This window comes from Vidua macroura, chromosome 4 (genome assembly GCF_024509145.1).
Source record: "Vidua macroura isolate BioBank_ID:100142 chromosome 4, ASM2450914v1, whole genome shotgun sequence".
Lineage (NCBI taxonomy): Eukaryota > Metazoa > Chordata > Aves > Passeriformes > Viduidae > Vidua > Vidua macroura.
In genome coordinates this window covers 5,108,045-5,122,085 of record NC_071574.1, presented here as the reverse complement: position 1 = coordinate 5,122,085, position 14,041 = coordinate 5,108,045, and the positions used below count along the sequence as shown (strand labels likewise).

At 35.8% G+C, this 14,041-nt stretch overlaps 1 protein-coding gene across 7 annotated transcripts in view; it reads left to right on the top strand.

Annotated features, from left to right (window-relative positions):
- INPP4B (inositol polyphosphate-4-phosphatase type II B) overlaps window positions 1-14,041 on the top strand; it is a 105,915-nt gene that overhangs the window by 66,490 nt on the left and 25,384 nt on the right. For 6 of the 7 annotated variants that reach the window (XM_053976417.1, XM_053976421.1, XM_053976423.1 and 3 more), the window contains 4 exons: window positions 1,248-1,388; window positions 4,106-4,203; window positions 7,950-8,062; window positions 11,270-11,424. In XM_053976417.1, the coding sequence (XP_053832392.1) occupies window positions 1,248-1,388; window positions 4,106-4,203; window positions 7,950-8,062; window positions 11,270-11,424 (507 nt within the window). The remainder of the gene's footprint in view (window positions 1-1,247; window positions 1,389-4,105; window positions 4,204-7,949; window positions 8,063-11,269; window positions 11,425-14,041) is intronic. The other variant, XM_053976424.1, reaches the window with a different exon arrangement.

Below are 14,041 nucleotides of genomic sequence, written 5' to 3'. Positions count from 1 at the left end.
TAAAGTTTAAACATGACCACTGGCTCTTCCAAGTGGAAACTGTTTTTCCAAACACTGATGCCAGTCATCCCTCAAGGTTGCTGAAGGTGTCAGAGCTACTGCAGAAATGGACATTTTTCTTCAAGGTTTTCTGTCTTTTTCTCGCCCAAATTCTCCAGAGGGTAATCTGGATGGCATTTTTATTCTTTAGCAAGTGTGTGATTGAAGAGTTGGAGGGACTTCATGATTATTTACATAGGTGCAAACAATTATCCAGCTTAAATTTACATACAAAACTTGAATGACTTCCTTGACCTGACTTCTGTAGGCAGGATAGATCTTCCTTCCCTCCTGTTGCTGTAACACCTCTTGTTGCTGGTGTAATATTTCAAATGTTCTCTGCAGGAGTGAAAATTTCAGCCTCCATTAGCAGTCAGCCCTTTCTGATTAAAATACCAGATCCTGAAAACAAATGGGTTTTCTTCTAGTCTGTTTTTTTTTTTTTTTTTTTTTTTAATTTCGATTGGTTGCTCCAGCAATGAAAAGAAAGCTAATAAAAGCTGAGATATCATCCCATTGTTTCTGTTGTGGGGTCAAGCACCAGTTCTCAAAGGCAGGTGGAATCCATCTTGGGGCTTCCATGTGATCAGAATTTGGCCTGGCAGCCAAAGTAGCACATTTTTCATTAAGTCAGACTGAACACAAATATAAGCCCAGAACTGCTATATATCATATCCCTTCTCCTAAAACAGGATTCATGTTTGTGTGATGAGCCTTCAGTTACCTTCACAGAGGCAATTTAGTTGTTGGTGATGCTTGCTACCCCCAGGGAGAAAACCCAACCACTGAATAAAATGCGAGTTTTACTTTGGTTTTTTATGAAATGTTTTTGCTCATATTACTTTTAGAGTGGATACCAGATCAAGTTGTGACTTCAGAAGTAAGTTGTTTTTGTAACTCAGCAAGATGCATTTTAAGAGTTGAGGTATTCTTACTGATATTTTGGTAGCAGAGGACTTTTTTGCTGCTTTCATCCTTAGTCCTATTTTCACTTCAGTAAATAAGTTAGTTTATAGTTATATACAGTCTTTCTTCATATAGCTTGGTTATGCTCTTAAAACAAACAAGCTGAATCATCCCTTTTTATGGTTCAATTAAGGGAAAAAGAGAGGGATTTGTAAGTCTACACATTCTCTGTACTATAGGAAGATTATTTTAAGCAGACCAGTCAAGAACCCCATCCTTATTCTTGTTTTTATTTTCCCTAGTGAACATTACATTATAGAGGTCCAGCTTCCAGCAAAGATGTTTGAGCTGCTGCCACAAGAGATTAAAGAAGGAAAGCTGCTTCGCATGTATCCAGTGCTCTTTAATGTTGGAATCAATGAACAGCAAACACTGGCAGAGAGGTAAGAAAAAGCCATGTTTCATTCTCTGTCCAAGTACTCCATGCTGGTAGAGGACATCTCTCAGGATTAGAAATAAATCTTTTTTGTTATTTGCTCTTGGACAATCTCACATTGAGTCAGTGTGTATTTCCAAAGGTATTAAAGGAAATAAACACAAGCTATGAAGCAATGTAGAACAATGAAAAAGTCCAGATGAAGATAAGACCATAAGCAGGGCTTCATTTCACAGAGTCGGTGCCACGTTTCTCTTGGATACAGATGCAAAATGGATTTCTATTTCACAGATGCAGAATTTTGTTTGTATGAAGTACCTTGAAATTCTCAAAAAAGTTTGAAAATTCAAAGTTCTTATATCTTTAAAGATGGGGTTGAAGAGTCTGGACAAGTGATAAGCTAGAGAAGTTGTCTCAGTTTTTTAGGGCTTTTTTCCAGGGTTGTGGAGTGGTAGTTAATAACAGGGAATCCATTAGTAGTATGTTTGTAAAAATGTGAAGGCTGGTTAAGTTCTGATGTGTCATTAGTACTCCTCTGCAACAGATTGCTGGAAACTAATTAATTAGTATAATAATAGTCAAAGTTTCTCCAACGTATTAATTTTCTCTGCCAAGAGAAGGGTATCTGTCGGTCATGTTAAATTACCACATTTGTGCACTGCTAAAACTGCAAGATAGAAGTCAAGATGTCAATATAGACAGCTCCTTTTTTAAACTTATTTTCTTTTAGCTGCTTTTATTAGCAGAGCATCCAGAATACATAATACATATCTTTAGGTTGTGTTCCCTATAAGCCAAAAGCTTATAGCAAAGCTGTAGCTGGAGTAATAGAGGGAAACAGTGAAAATTCTTAACCTGGACAACAGGCAAGAAGTTAAGCACCCCAGGAGTTTCACCTCCTGCTCATTGTAGACAGCCAAGTAAAATCAGTCTTTTAAAGAAGTCTGCTAAAGAATGCCATCAGGTAGCTTTGTGAATGGTCATGGGACACTTTTCCACGTTGAGTGGTGATTGATGTGAGGAAAATTTAGGCAGAAAATTGAAATGGCAGACATAGGCTGAATCAAAAGACAGTAAAAACTGGCATTTTACTGGTGAAAGAGTTGGATAGTTGGTTAGAAAACTTGGGAACTTCTTGAAAATGAAAATAGGTTATCCTTGATGCCATAAAGAGGAAAGCAGTGAGAGGAGTGACATGGCCAAACTCAAAATGTGCAAACCCAACAAAATCGGTCACGACAGTTCTGAGTGGGACACTCAAAAAATAAAAGATAAGACCTGATGTGGTAACCAAGAAGCAAGCTAGTGGGAGCTTACGTGTGTGAGATAGGCAGGAAGGACAGAGTGTTACGAATGTTCTGAGGAATAATTTGGCAAGGTTTAGAAATAGCCTGATTACCTGGGGGCTTGTAGAGGAGTTGGCATGAAAAGGTGCCTGGCTTGCAAGTGAAGTGGCAGGAGGTATTGTTCCCAGTGGTCATTTTACATTGTGCACAAAGAAAGCTGTGAGAGAAAACATAATAGCCACGTATCTAGAAACATGGATACATACTAACATCTACCAAGCAAATAAGTTGAATGCAGAAGCAGCTCATCTGCATGCAGTTACAGTCTGGTTTTGTCTTAATTCAAAATATTGCTTAACTCCTAAAGTTGCACATTTGTTTTTGAGACTGTAAACATTGCACGTGATCTTTGGCTAAAAATACGGAGGGTTTTGTGGGATAAAGAACATGAGAATATAAAAACATTTCTGTGGCAGATTTCTAGGAAATGTTACTCTGTTAGTAAAAAAACATCTTTTTATTTGTTTTCTGATAGAATACACTTGAGAATATTTCTGATTGAAAAGAAACATTCTCATGTGACAGTGCAGCAATAGCTACTGAGGAAGTAGCTAAGTCACATCTTCTCCCTTTGGCCCATTGAAATATTTGCTTCCCTTGTACACAATATAGCAGTATATTTGCTATCTTCTGATCTGTGTCCCCTTCTCTCTACCTGAGTTTCTCACTTACCTGCCTATGCCTCTCTTCCTGTACTCCTCCATTTCTATTTCAAAGCTATTCTAAAGATGAAATGCAAAATCTTGGCCCTAACTGCCATGGGGACATTCTTGTCTTTACAGTCATATCTCCTGTAGTACTGTGAGATTTATTTTCTTGGCATATGAAATGTGGCTGCTGTAAAAATCTTGATCTCAGAGAGAAAGATATTTGGTTTTGTAGCTATAGTTAGTTTGTAGATAAGCTTCTCTTCCATCTTGTGCCACTTCCATGTTGTCCAGCTCTTACAGAAATTAGTATGCTTAAGCAACAGCAGCACTAAGAGATGGAGGAGTTGGTATTCTCTGCCTATGGTACCATTTGGAATTCCCCCAAAGTGCCTTTCCATTTATTCAGGATTTCTGAGGGGAAAAAAAAAAAAAAAAAAAAAAAAAAAAAGTGCCTTATTGCATGTTTGTAAATAGATTGCTTTGTTAATAAACTTTTGGAAGAAGTATGCATCAGTGATGGTCTCGTTTCCAAAATTAGTTCCAAAGCATACAAGAACTCAACTACTGCATGTTTGACAAAATCTAATGCATTCAGCACTATAAAACAAGTAATATAAAACCTAAGTTATTTCTTTTCAAAGAAATAATTATGAAGGATAATTTATCCTTTTTTTTTTTTGGTTTGTGGGTTTTGGGTTTTTTTCATAATTTATTGTGTATTTTCATAGGTTTGGAGATACCACTTTGCAGGAAAACATTAACCAGGAAAACTTAGAACTTCTCAAAGAATATTACAAGTTATTTACAGAAAAAATGCCTCCTGACTGTGAGTACAAAATAATGCGATGTCCAGATGGCTTAGAAAAGCTTTGATGGGTAAAAGGAGATAAGACAGTAATATTAGCAGAATTCCATAACTTGTTCCATAAATTTAAACATTTTGTATCTGTACACGACCCTGCTGATCTCAAGAGTAATTTCAGGCCCAGTGCCACAGCAGAAACTACAGAGAAAATGAAACAGAGGAATGATGAACTGAACAGCTATTTAAAGTTATTAAAATAATAAGTTTCTTAATATTTCATGTAGAGGACAGTCTGTACCGACTATATTTGTACAGAAATACTTGGTGGGAAATTTCATCAGCTTCAGTCATACTCTCTGTTCTTATTCTGAAAATGTGTTGAGGTTTGGTGAACCACTGAGAAATCTGCAGATGCAAATACAAGCAATGAGCCACATCATCATTACATGAATAACAAGGTTTCATTAGAATAGGCCCTGTATTCCACTTCTGTAGAAATTCTGTATTATAGACATAAACATTACTATGCTGTTACTCTGATTGCCAAAAGCAAGGACTGAAAAAAAACCATTTGCATCAATCTAATCCTGTTAGTTTTAATGCCCAAACTATAGTACCAAATGTTGCAGATTTAACAGCCTGATTTTTAAATATTTTTTAAGGTTTGATACATCGCATGCATATGAATACATGTTTATCTCTTATATCAGGACGATTTTAATTTGTTAATAATTTTGACAGAAACAAAAACTCTCTTCCTAAATGGTGGGCAGGATGCCCATCCATCCAACCACAGACCTAGTATTTCTAGGATGTCTACAGAGAAACTCATACAAGTTGGGTGATTAATTTAGGGGAATCTTGCCAAGAAAGTATCCTCAAAGAACTAACCTCATCCAGGTTAGGACTAAGGTTGATCTGCTACCTCATGAATGGATTTTATTTTATAAAAGCAAAAATTTGCATGCAGATAGTATTGGCTGCTTTTCATTAACAGATTTTAAACTTATCCTGCCTTCCTGCAGGATTATTAGTGAGCCACACAGTTCCTGGACTTCTTCCAGACTGTGAAGGCTTTTGAGATCTAATCTTGTCTAGTTCATCATGTCTTTTCTGGTTGTTATAACTTTCTTGCTTTTTTCTCTACCTCTAAGAACTGAGTGTCTTCTTTATACACTTTTTTATGGAACACAAAGCACCTTTTGATTCCACTGCCCTTCCCAGTAGCTCCCTGCCAGTATATGGAATCACTCTTTTGCCTTGGAGAAATGTGCCTTTTAAATCAGCTGCCTGGGAAAGAAGTGAAGCTCTCAAACTTTTTCATCTGGGGGAGGAATTTAATCCTTCTCCTGTTCCCCCTGCCTCTGGAAGACAAACCTCCATACAGGGCTGGAAGCAGCCCTGGTGCTGGGGCCAAGTGAGAGGCATTCAATATTGATGGCTCTTTGATGGTTTTGTCCCACCTATCCAGATCATTTCTTATAGTGCCAAATCTGTACTACAAAATAAATGCAGGACTGTGTTCCCAAAGCTGTTAGTTCCAAACAGTGCTCATAAAGCCCAACAGAATTTGAGGACTCGCAGCCCTATTTGCCAGGCTGTTGCATCCACCCTTGGCAGCCTCCCTGGCCTGCTGCTTCATTCATATATTCCCTTTCAAAGAATTCAATTTTCCACTCCCAGAAAGGTAGTGCCACCTCTGCTGTTAGTTTTCCTCTTGTGTCTGTATTTCTCCTTGCCAATAATATTCTTGCTTGTAACTAAGCATCCACTGACTTTTTATCTTCTTTAAGATGAACATACACTTCGTCATTTGCCCATTTCTTAACCTCTTCAATTACTTTAGCAGAAACTGAAAATAAGAAATAATGAGTGTGTTCCCAGAAAGGTTCCTATCAAAAATGCTGACCAAATATAGCTCTGATTGAAGCACCAAAATGGTGCTGCTTTTATAGAAATGCTATCTACTATAAAAATGCTATACACTATAGAAATGCTATACACTATAAGGATAGTAAGGGTCCAAAAGTATAAGGTTGTTTTTTAGTAGTACATAATTAATTGAAAACAACAAGGCTGTTTGGTACTTCCAGGTTCCTCCTCCTTATAATCTGAAAGCCTGATTTGGTGGTTTAATGCTTAAACCCAAGAAGTTTAAGCAATTGATCATTTCCAGTGGAGGTGCAACTCATTTGGCAGTGCTATAAATTAGGAGACTCTTGCCGTACCTGTGGTGAAGTCACCCCTCTGAGATGCCACATTTTCTGCTGTGAACCAAAGGAAAGCTACCTGGAAGCAATAAAATGTTCAGTGATACATTTGCATAATCTCAAAGCATCTTTGTCATTGTGTGCTCTGTGTTTTAAAGAAACAGATGCAGCCATAAGGGTAATAGTCTAGCAGAGTGCGATGTGTTTTTAAGTGCTCTGCATTATCTAAGTGTACAGTCAGAACTTGTGATACACAGTTAAAACAATACACATTAAAATTACTGCAAAACTAGGTTGGATGTTCACTTTCCTCCCTTTTTCTTTCTGTTTTTATTGTTTGTTTGTGGGTTTTTTTAGACAGCACAGTATGAGTGAAGCAACTTCGTTATTTTTTAATATATTTTAATTACTTCTTACTATGAATCTTGGATAAAGGAAACTACAGAATTTATTAGATGTAAAAGATAAAAGCCTGTTGATAAGAGGGATCATTCCAACTTGGATCACGTTAGAAGAATGGATACTGACCTTCATTAATACTTCCCTCATTTTTATTCTTTCAATTGAGTATAAGTCTTTGGGCTTGGGTTTGGGGTCTGGGTGTGGGGGTTTTTTCCCCTCACTGGATTGACAATTTACTTTCTCTGCTTGAAGAAACTGTATCCATTGATCAATTTAGTTTCACTTTGTTTCACTTGATTCTGAGCCCTTTTATTGGTGGTAACTATAACTAAAATTCTTTTTACTTTCCCACCGTGAGAAGAAATAATTTCAGAAAACAGATTCTGCTTGTTTTTATTAATTTTCAAAACGAGTGAAGATAAATGTAACATTAGAAAAAACCCTCCTCTATATACATATGAAACAGAGGGGGAAATTAAATTGCCTACTCTTTAATTTTTGCTTGCGATGCAGGATAATTTAAACTTCAGCTTAAATGCCATACCCAGAATAAGCAGGTAAAATTTTGGATTTTAAGTAAACTTGAAATTATTTTCTACTTCAAAATGAAGCCCCACTTAATTTCAGGAGAAATATCCTGTGTTACTTTTTAGAGGGGATACTTAGTGCTGTTTAACCCTTATGTTACATTATATAAAAATCTAAGCCACATTTCAAAACAATAATTAGATGATTCAATTTGAAAAGAAACCCAAAATTTTTGACTTGAAAATAAAAAAAAAATCATCCTATCAAAGCAGGTTGTAATACACTTAGGTTTTTTTTTTTTCCTGATTTCTATTGAATGTCTGTAATAGGTGATGAACAGAACTACAGCAGAAATCTGATTTTGTTTTTCACCATCCATTTATAAGATATAGGTTGAAGATACTTTAAATTTCCACATGAAGATCTTAGGGAGGCCAAAGCAATACTCAGAAAGACATAAAGTTTGCTTATTCCTTAAATATTTAGCTGATTATTTTATTTTCATCCTGTGTTCCAAGAAAAGGCTGTAAATAATAGACCTGTTCTTTACCATGAGCATTCTTTAGTCAGGACAACCATATCACTAACCTTATCAAAATGAGCAATTTTATTATCCTTTTTTCCCAGGTTTACCACATTTTCAAGAACAAAATGATTTAAAGGGATTGCTGGATAGTCTTCATCAAAATATACAGGCTAAAAAGAGAAAGAATGTAGAAATCATGTGGCTGGCTGCAACGGTAAGCTCTCTTGTTTCAAAGAAATTGATGAACTAATGATGAACTCATTTTCATAAGCTTGCTGATATTGTAAGTGCAATGGATTTTAAGGATATGATTGGAGAACTCACTGGTTAAAGGAGGCAGATGTGCTGTAATAGTTTTTAACATACTCATTCTCATAGTCACTCATTCCACTCATAAATTTATCTCTTCTTCCTCCACCTAAAGAGCAGACAATTTTTTTTTTACATTTTAAACTGGTAGAACCTGCTAGAATTTGAGCAATTTGTTTAATATCCATTCTTTGATAATATAAAATTACTCAAAATAGTTTCTTTTTTTTTTTTTTTAGTGTCCTTGAGGTATGACTGCTTGCTTTGGCTTTTATTTTTGCTATTGCTGCATTCAACTTTTGATTTTATGTAATTGAATTAATTTCACAAATAACTGTCACAAAAGACATGCAAAGGACAGACAATCAGACATAGGGAGAACACAAAGAAAATGGTTTATTTAACAGTGATTAATACTTACTCTACTTTTTCCCAATTCTGTGGGGTTTGCACATTGATATTAAAAAAATAAAAAGTCCAGGAAAACAACTCTTAGATGTTTATAAAGAGCTCAAGCTTTTCAGGACTGTGAAATTCAGCCATATAGTTGTCTTATATTTAGAAAAGTACCCTTGGTATCTCTGCCGCCTTATACCAGCAGGGAGTTTTTGGCATCTACTGAAAGTGAAGCAATGCTTTGTGTTTTGGGAGACTTTCAAATGTATATACCCTTCAAGGCAAATAAATATTTGATATAAAAATATTAATAACATTTTCCATGACTTTTTATTAACACCAGGGAAAATACAATCTTAACTGTATCTTTGTATTAATAACACTGCTGTAACTTTCATATTAGTAATAACATTTTGTCACGTGGTTAAGAAATATTATCACATGTTATTGCAATATAAATCCTTTGTAAGGAAAAATGTAAGTTTTTCTTGAAGTACCAGTCTTGCAATTACTATGAAACACTGCTTTTAAAAAAAGTAAAAGATACAGTATAAAATTAGTTACAAAAGAATATGCTAAATCTTTGGGTATAAAAAGTTGTATTTTACCATCAATTCTGGGTTCCCTGAAAATAATTTCATGGGTAAAAAGCATTCTTTGGACATACAAAGTGTTTCAGGTTTTTCTTTCACTGAATTCTATTTCTTTTTAGGTTCTCTTACTTTAACTTTCTGAAATGTGTATTTCTGGTTCCAGTGATCTACACACTGTTATACTGTATTCCATTTATTTCTTGAAAAAGATGTAAGAATAAAACTTTTTCAGTGCAGTAGCTGTGCAATATCACTTTTTTTATTGCATGTGGACTGTAAGAATAAATTTAATAGAAGTTGTCTAATTCTTCTCCTCCTATGTCTCCCTACATCAGAGCCCATCTCTCATACAGAATAATTACTTGAGATTTGTTTTACTTTATTTTTTAATGATTTTTTAAATATTTTAAATTTTTTTTAGGACTCATTCTTGTCAAATAGCCCCATGAATCATGGACTTCCAAAGATACTAGTGCAAAGAGAATTAATCTCTTCAATGAAAGAGTTAATTCTTTCACACCATTATTTAAAATTATCCTATAGTATTTGTTTTAAATACCAGTGCAACTGTTCAAATTTTTTAAACAGATTTACCTTTTAAAATTTTAAATTATAGGATGGAAGAAACACTCATAGGTTCTCCTTCACTATCCTGTACCACTGTGGGTTCTAAGTAAGATTCCCTTAATTGTTTCCCTAAATTAAACTTGAGATTGCCCTCACCATGGTATCACAAAGAACTTAAAGACTCTTAAGTATTTTCTGATTTTAATAGAATTTAATAGTATTTATTGATTTTAATAGAATTTCTGAGAATGCAATTAGCAGATGAAGAAATACTTGCTGAATTGACATTGTGGAGATCATGTTCCAGTTTATCCTGCGAGCTCTCTCATAATAGCCAATGTGGGAAGTTCCTTTTTGTTCCTTTTTGTGTGTGTGATTACTGCTGTAGTTTATTGCCTTGCCCTATTCTCACAAACATTTTGGGGTTTCATACAGTTATACCTATGATTCTCCAGGGATAGGTGTGAGCAAAGTATTACCTTTTCTCAGGACAAATTATATCTGGGTAAAGGCACACTTTGGGTGCAGCAGATCTCCTTCAAATTTTTTTTTCTAGTGAAATATTGCATGAAACCGAAGTTTAAACTAATGAAGTGGTTGATTGATTCTTAAGGGGAGAAGTCATCCTCCAAATTGTCATGTTTCCTTTATGGGTTATAACTTTTTCAAAGTATAAGTGAAAGTAGACAATCCATGGCAGTCATTTGTGTTAACCTTTATTAAATGTGAGTCATACATTGAACAGTTTACCTTTTGAAAATAAAAACTATTTCAGTTCAGATGTGTCTGACTCCATACCTTCACAAGAAGTTAGTCTGCTGCATTCATGTTTGTGAGTTAAGACTTATCAAGGTTTTTCTTTATTCATTAGGTATTCAGGCAATTAAGTTTTCATTGAACGGGGTGGTTGGTAGTTTAGGTGAGGAAAAAGAATTGTTTCTTTTATAGTTATAAAAAAAATTTCTTTTATAGTTATAAAAATCTTATTTCAAGTTCAGGAATTGAATGCACCAGCACTAACTTTTAATAGGTGTTTTCTTCTTGAGAAATGCAGCAGCTCTCTGGGTACACTTTCTAGGCTTGCAGAGTTGTAGTGGCTGCACAGCCTGCCTGGTGGAGAAGTGTCGTGAATGCAGGCGAACCCAGTGGGAAGAAATGCTGATGTCTGACTCCAGCTCAGAAGGCTGAATGATTTCTCTATTATAACTATACTATAATACATTAATATACTATTTAAAGGAGATACTAAAACTACATACCTACTTTTTGTAACTACCATATCTGACTCACAATTTGTGACCTTCTCATGAGAGGCCAGACACAGGTGGATCTGATTGGCCATCAGGCTCAAACAATCCTCACCAGAATCCAATCAAGCAATCACCCCAGGTAAACAATTCTCCAAACACATTCCACATGGGAAAAACAAGGAGCAGAAATAGAAATGGTTTTCTCTTTCTTCCTCTCTGTGCTGCTGTATGAAAAAATCCCGAGGGAGAGAAGAACGTGCCTGCCGCAGAGAAGGGCTAACCTGCGTGGCCTAACCTGTGTTTCAGATTTGCCGGAAGCTGAACGGAGTGCGCTTCACCTGCTGCAAAAGTGCCAAAGACAGGACATCCATGTCGGTGACGCTGGAGCAGTGCTCCATCCTGAGGGACGAGCACCAGCTGCACAAAGACTTCTTCATTCGGGCGCTGGATTGCATGAGGAGGTAGGTGGGGCTCCATGCACTTTGAGCTAGGCTAGGAGCGGCAGCACAGAGGGTCTAAGGCTGGTCCTAAATGCCCAGTAGAGCCCAAGCCTGGCTGAGCAGCAGCCCAACTGCTGGTAAGTCACCTCTGGAGTGCAGGGTCTTTGCAGCTGCGTGTTTTGTCAGTAATTAACAGTTTCTGCGATAGATAACGTGAAACCTTGCAAGGGTCAGCTCACTGACTGTAGAATCTGAGCAGCAGTCTGAACAGTTGCTTTAAAAAAAAGTTACATTTCAGTTTTGAGTGTATTTTTAAAAACATTCGCACAGTCATTAAATAATTTGTTCAACATTTACACAAATACTGAGAAAGCAAAAAAAAAAACCAACCATTTGTTACAGATGGCAATTCTTACTAGTCTGTGTTATTGAAAAGAAACATCAAGTAGGTTTGGACTGGTGGTGTTTGCCATTAATATCTGATAAAATTTTACTGTGCTTTAAAAGAAGTTGATTAAAACATGTTTTATTCTAAATTGCAACTATGCAGAAATTGAGGTTGATGTTATCAGGAATGTGTGATTAAAAGATGTAAAGATTTCTCATTACCTGAGTCTTTGATGAATAAAAAACCTCATTGAGCAAACAAGATTTGATCATAAAATTAATCCTGATGCTAGATTATCTAAAGAAACTTCCATCATTGGTTTTAATGACCTTAATCATATAGTTTTAATCCTATCATAACAATTTTAATCATATTGTCTATAGGAGTTTTAAAACGTGTATCCCCAACACTAGAATAACATATAACAGAGGTCACTGCAAAATTAATAGAAAATATTTTGGTCAGCCTGCAAAGAAATAACTGAATCGTATCTTGAACTTTTATGAAACACAAATTGTTTGTATGGTGGATTTGTAAAGGCCAAATAAGTGAACAATTATGTTTACAGTCTGTAATGGGTAATTCTGGACCTTCACATTTATTATTGCCAAAATAGGTGTTTAATGTGTAGATTAATACTGTAGGTTTACCCACATAAACCCTTTGTCCTTTGACAAAGATAGCTGTTCTAAAGAAAAAAAGGTAATTTTATAAAGAGTAAATGAGCTGAGATGGTTTAGTTCACAAGGTGCTGCTAATGCAGTGAAATGTGGTGTGTTCAACTGAGCTGTATCATTTTGGATTTATTGTCCCTTGCATAAATCCCTCAGTCTCTGTTGTAATTCAGTGAGTGAATGAGTTTTTTTGCAGTCTTTCATAGCTACATGTTTTATCATTAATGAATTCTGAGTTTTCTGTGTTAAATTTCATTTGTTGGCATTTCAAATGCTTTTTTTTTTTTTTCTGTTTTGTCTCCAATAAATATAAAAGTGTGTAAGCTACAGTAAGTTACCAGACACGGGAAAACTAATTAATTACATAAAACCACCATAATGTTAGAATAGCATTGAGTAGAGTAGTATTGATTGGAAAATTTTCAGACGTAAATATAATTTTAAAAAACCCTGCACTTGTTAGTAAAAGAAAATCTAGTAGGTTTTTTGTAGATCAAAATATAAATGATTTTGAGTGGGTTTATGTCATTTGACTGATTTGAAAGTTGAGAAAATTAATACATTAGTTATATTTGCAGGTAACAGTAATTTGAAGTCACAAAAGAATGGTGTAAAGACAAAAAATCTGAATAATACTTAAGGATTAAACAAGCAAATGGGTATATGAGGTTGAAGCACCATTACAAAAATGTAAAATCTATCAGTCATACTGTAGTTTCAAACAGAGAAAAGCTTGATCCTCCTCGTACCTTGTTTGTGAATTTCAGAATTGAACTAAAGTAGGTGAAGGATGTGTTGGATAGGAGGTGATGACTTTGACTTGGGTGATAGGATTGTCTGAGGATTAAAGCAAAGGCTTTGCAAGTAGTGGCAGTAGCATACAAAATAAGTTGCACCATCAGGATAATAAAGAAAGAAATAAATCTTCTAACTATGCTAGGTGCTATCAGTCTAACACTGTTCACGTAACTAGAGGTTTAAAAATAATTTTTTTTAAAAAAACAGCTAAATTACTAATTTTCCCTCACAAATTACTCTTTTCCCCTCCTGAGTTGGTCAGTGAAAGCTCAGAAATTCAGAACAGAAGAGTAAAAACGTCAAATATTTGAGAGTATAGCTCTTCACCCCACAGTGGTCCCATTGAGAGTTGGCCTGGCAGTTTAAGATATGTCTTTGGGTAGGGGGGGTTTTGTATCTTTGCTGCTATTTTCCAAAACAGGGTTATGCAGATACAAACTCAGCAGGGACTGCTGCTCACTCCCCTGGGCTGGAGAGGTTCTGGAGCAGTGTTGGAAGGGACACAGCACTGCTGCCTGGGTGGCCTGGCAGGGATCCTCCAGCTGGGCACTGCTCCTGTCTGCAGATGGAGAAAGGAGCATCCCAGAGAAAGGGAAGGAAAGAGCAGATAGGCAGAGGAGAGGAGAAAAAAACCCCTTGATTTCCACAGGTGTTTTAGCTAAATGTCCTATGTAATGTATTTCACGTGGGGGAAGTTTGGCAACTGTGTTGTTGATGTTTGTGTGAATGAGGTCAACAGAGTTTTTTTGTAGCCGTTGTGGCACTTGTCCTTTTGTGG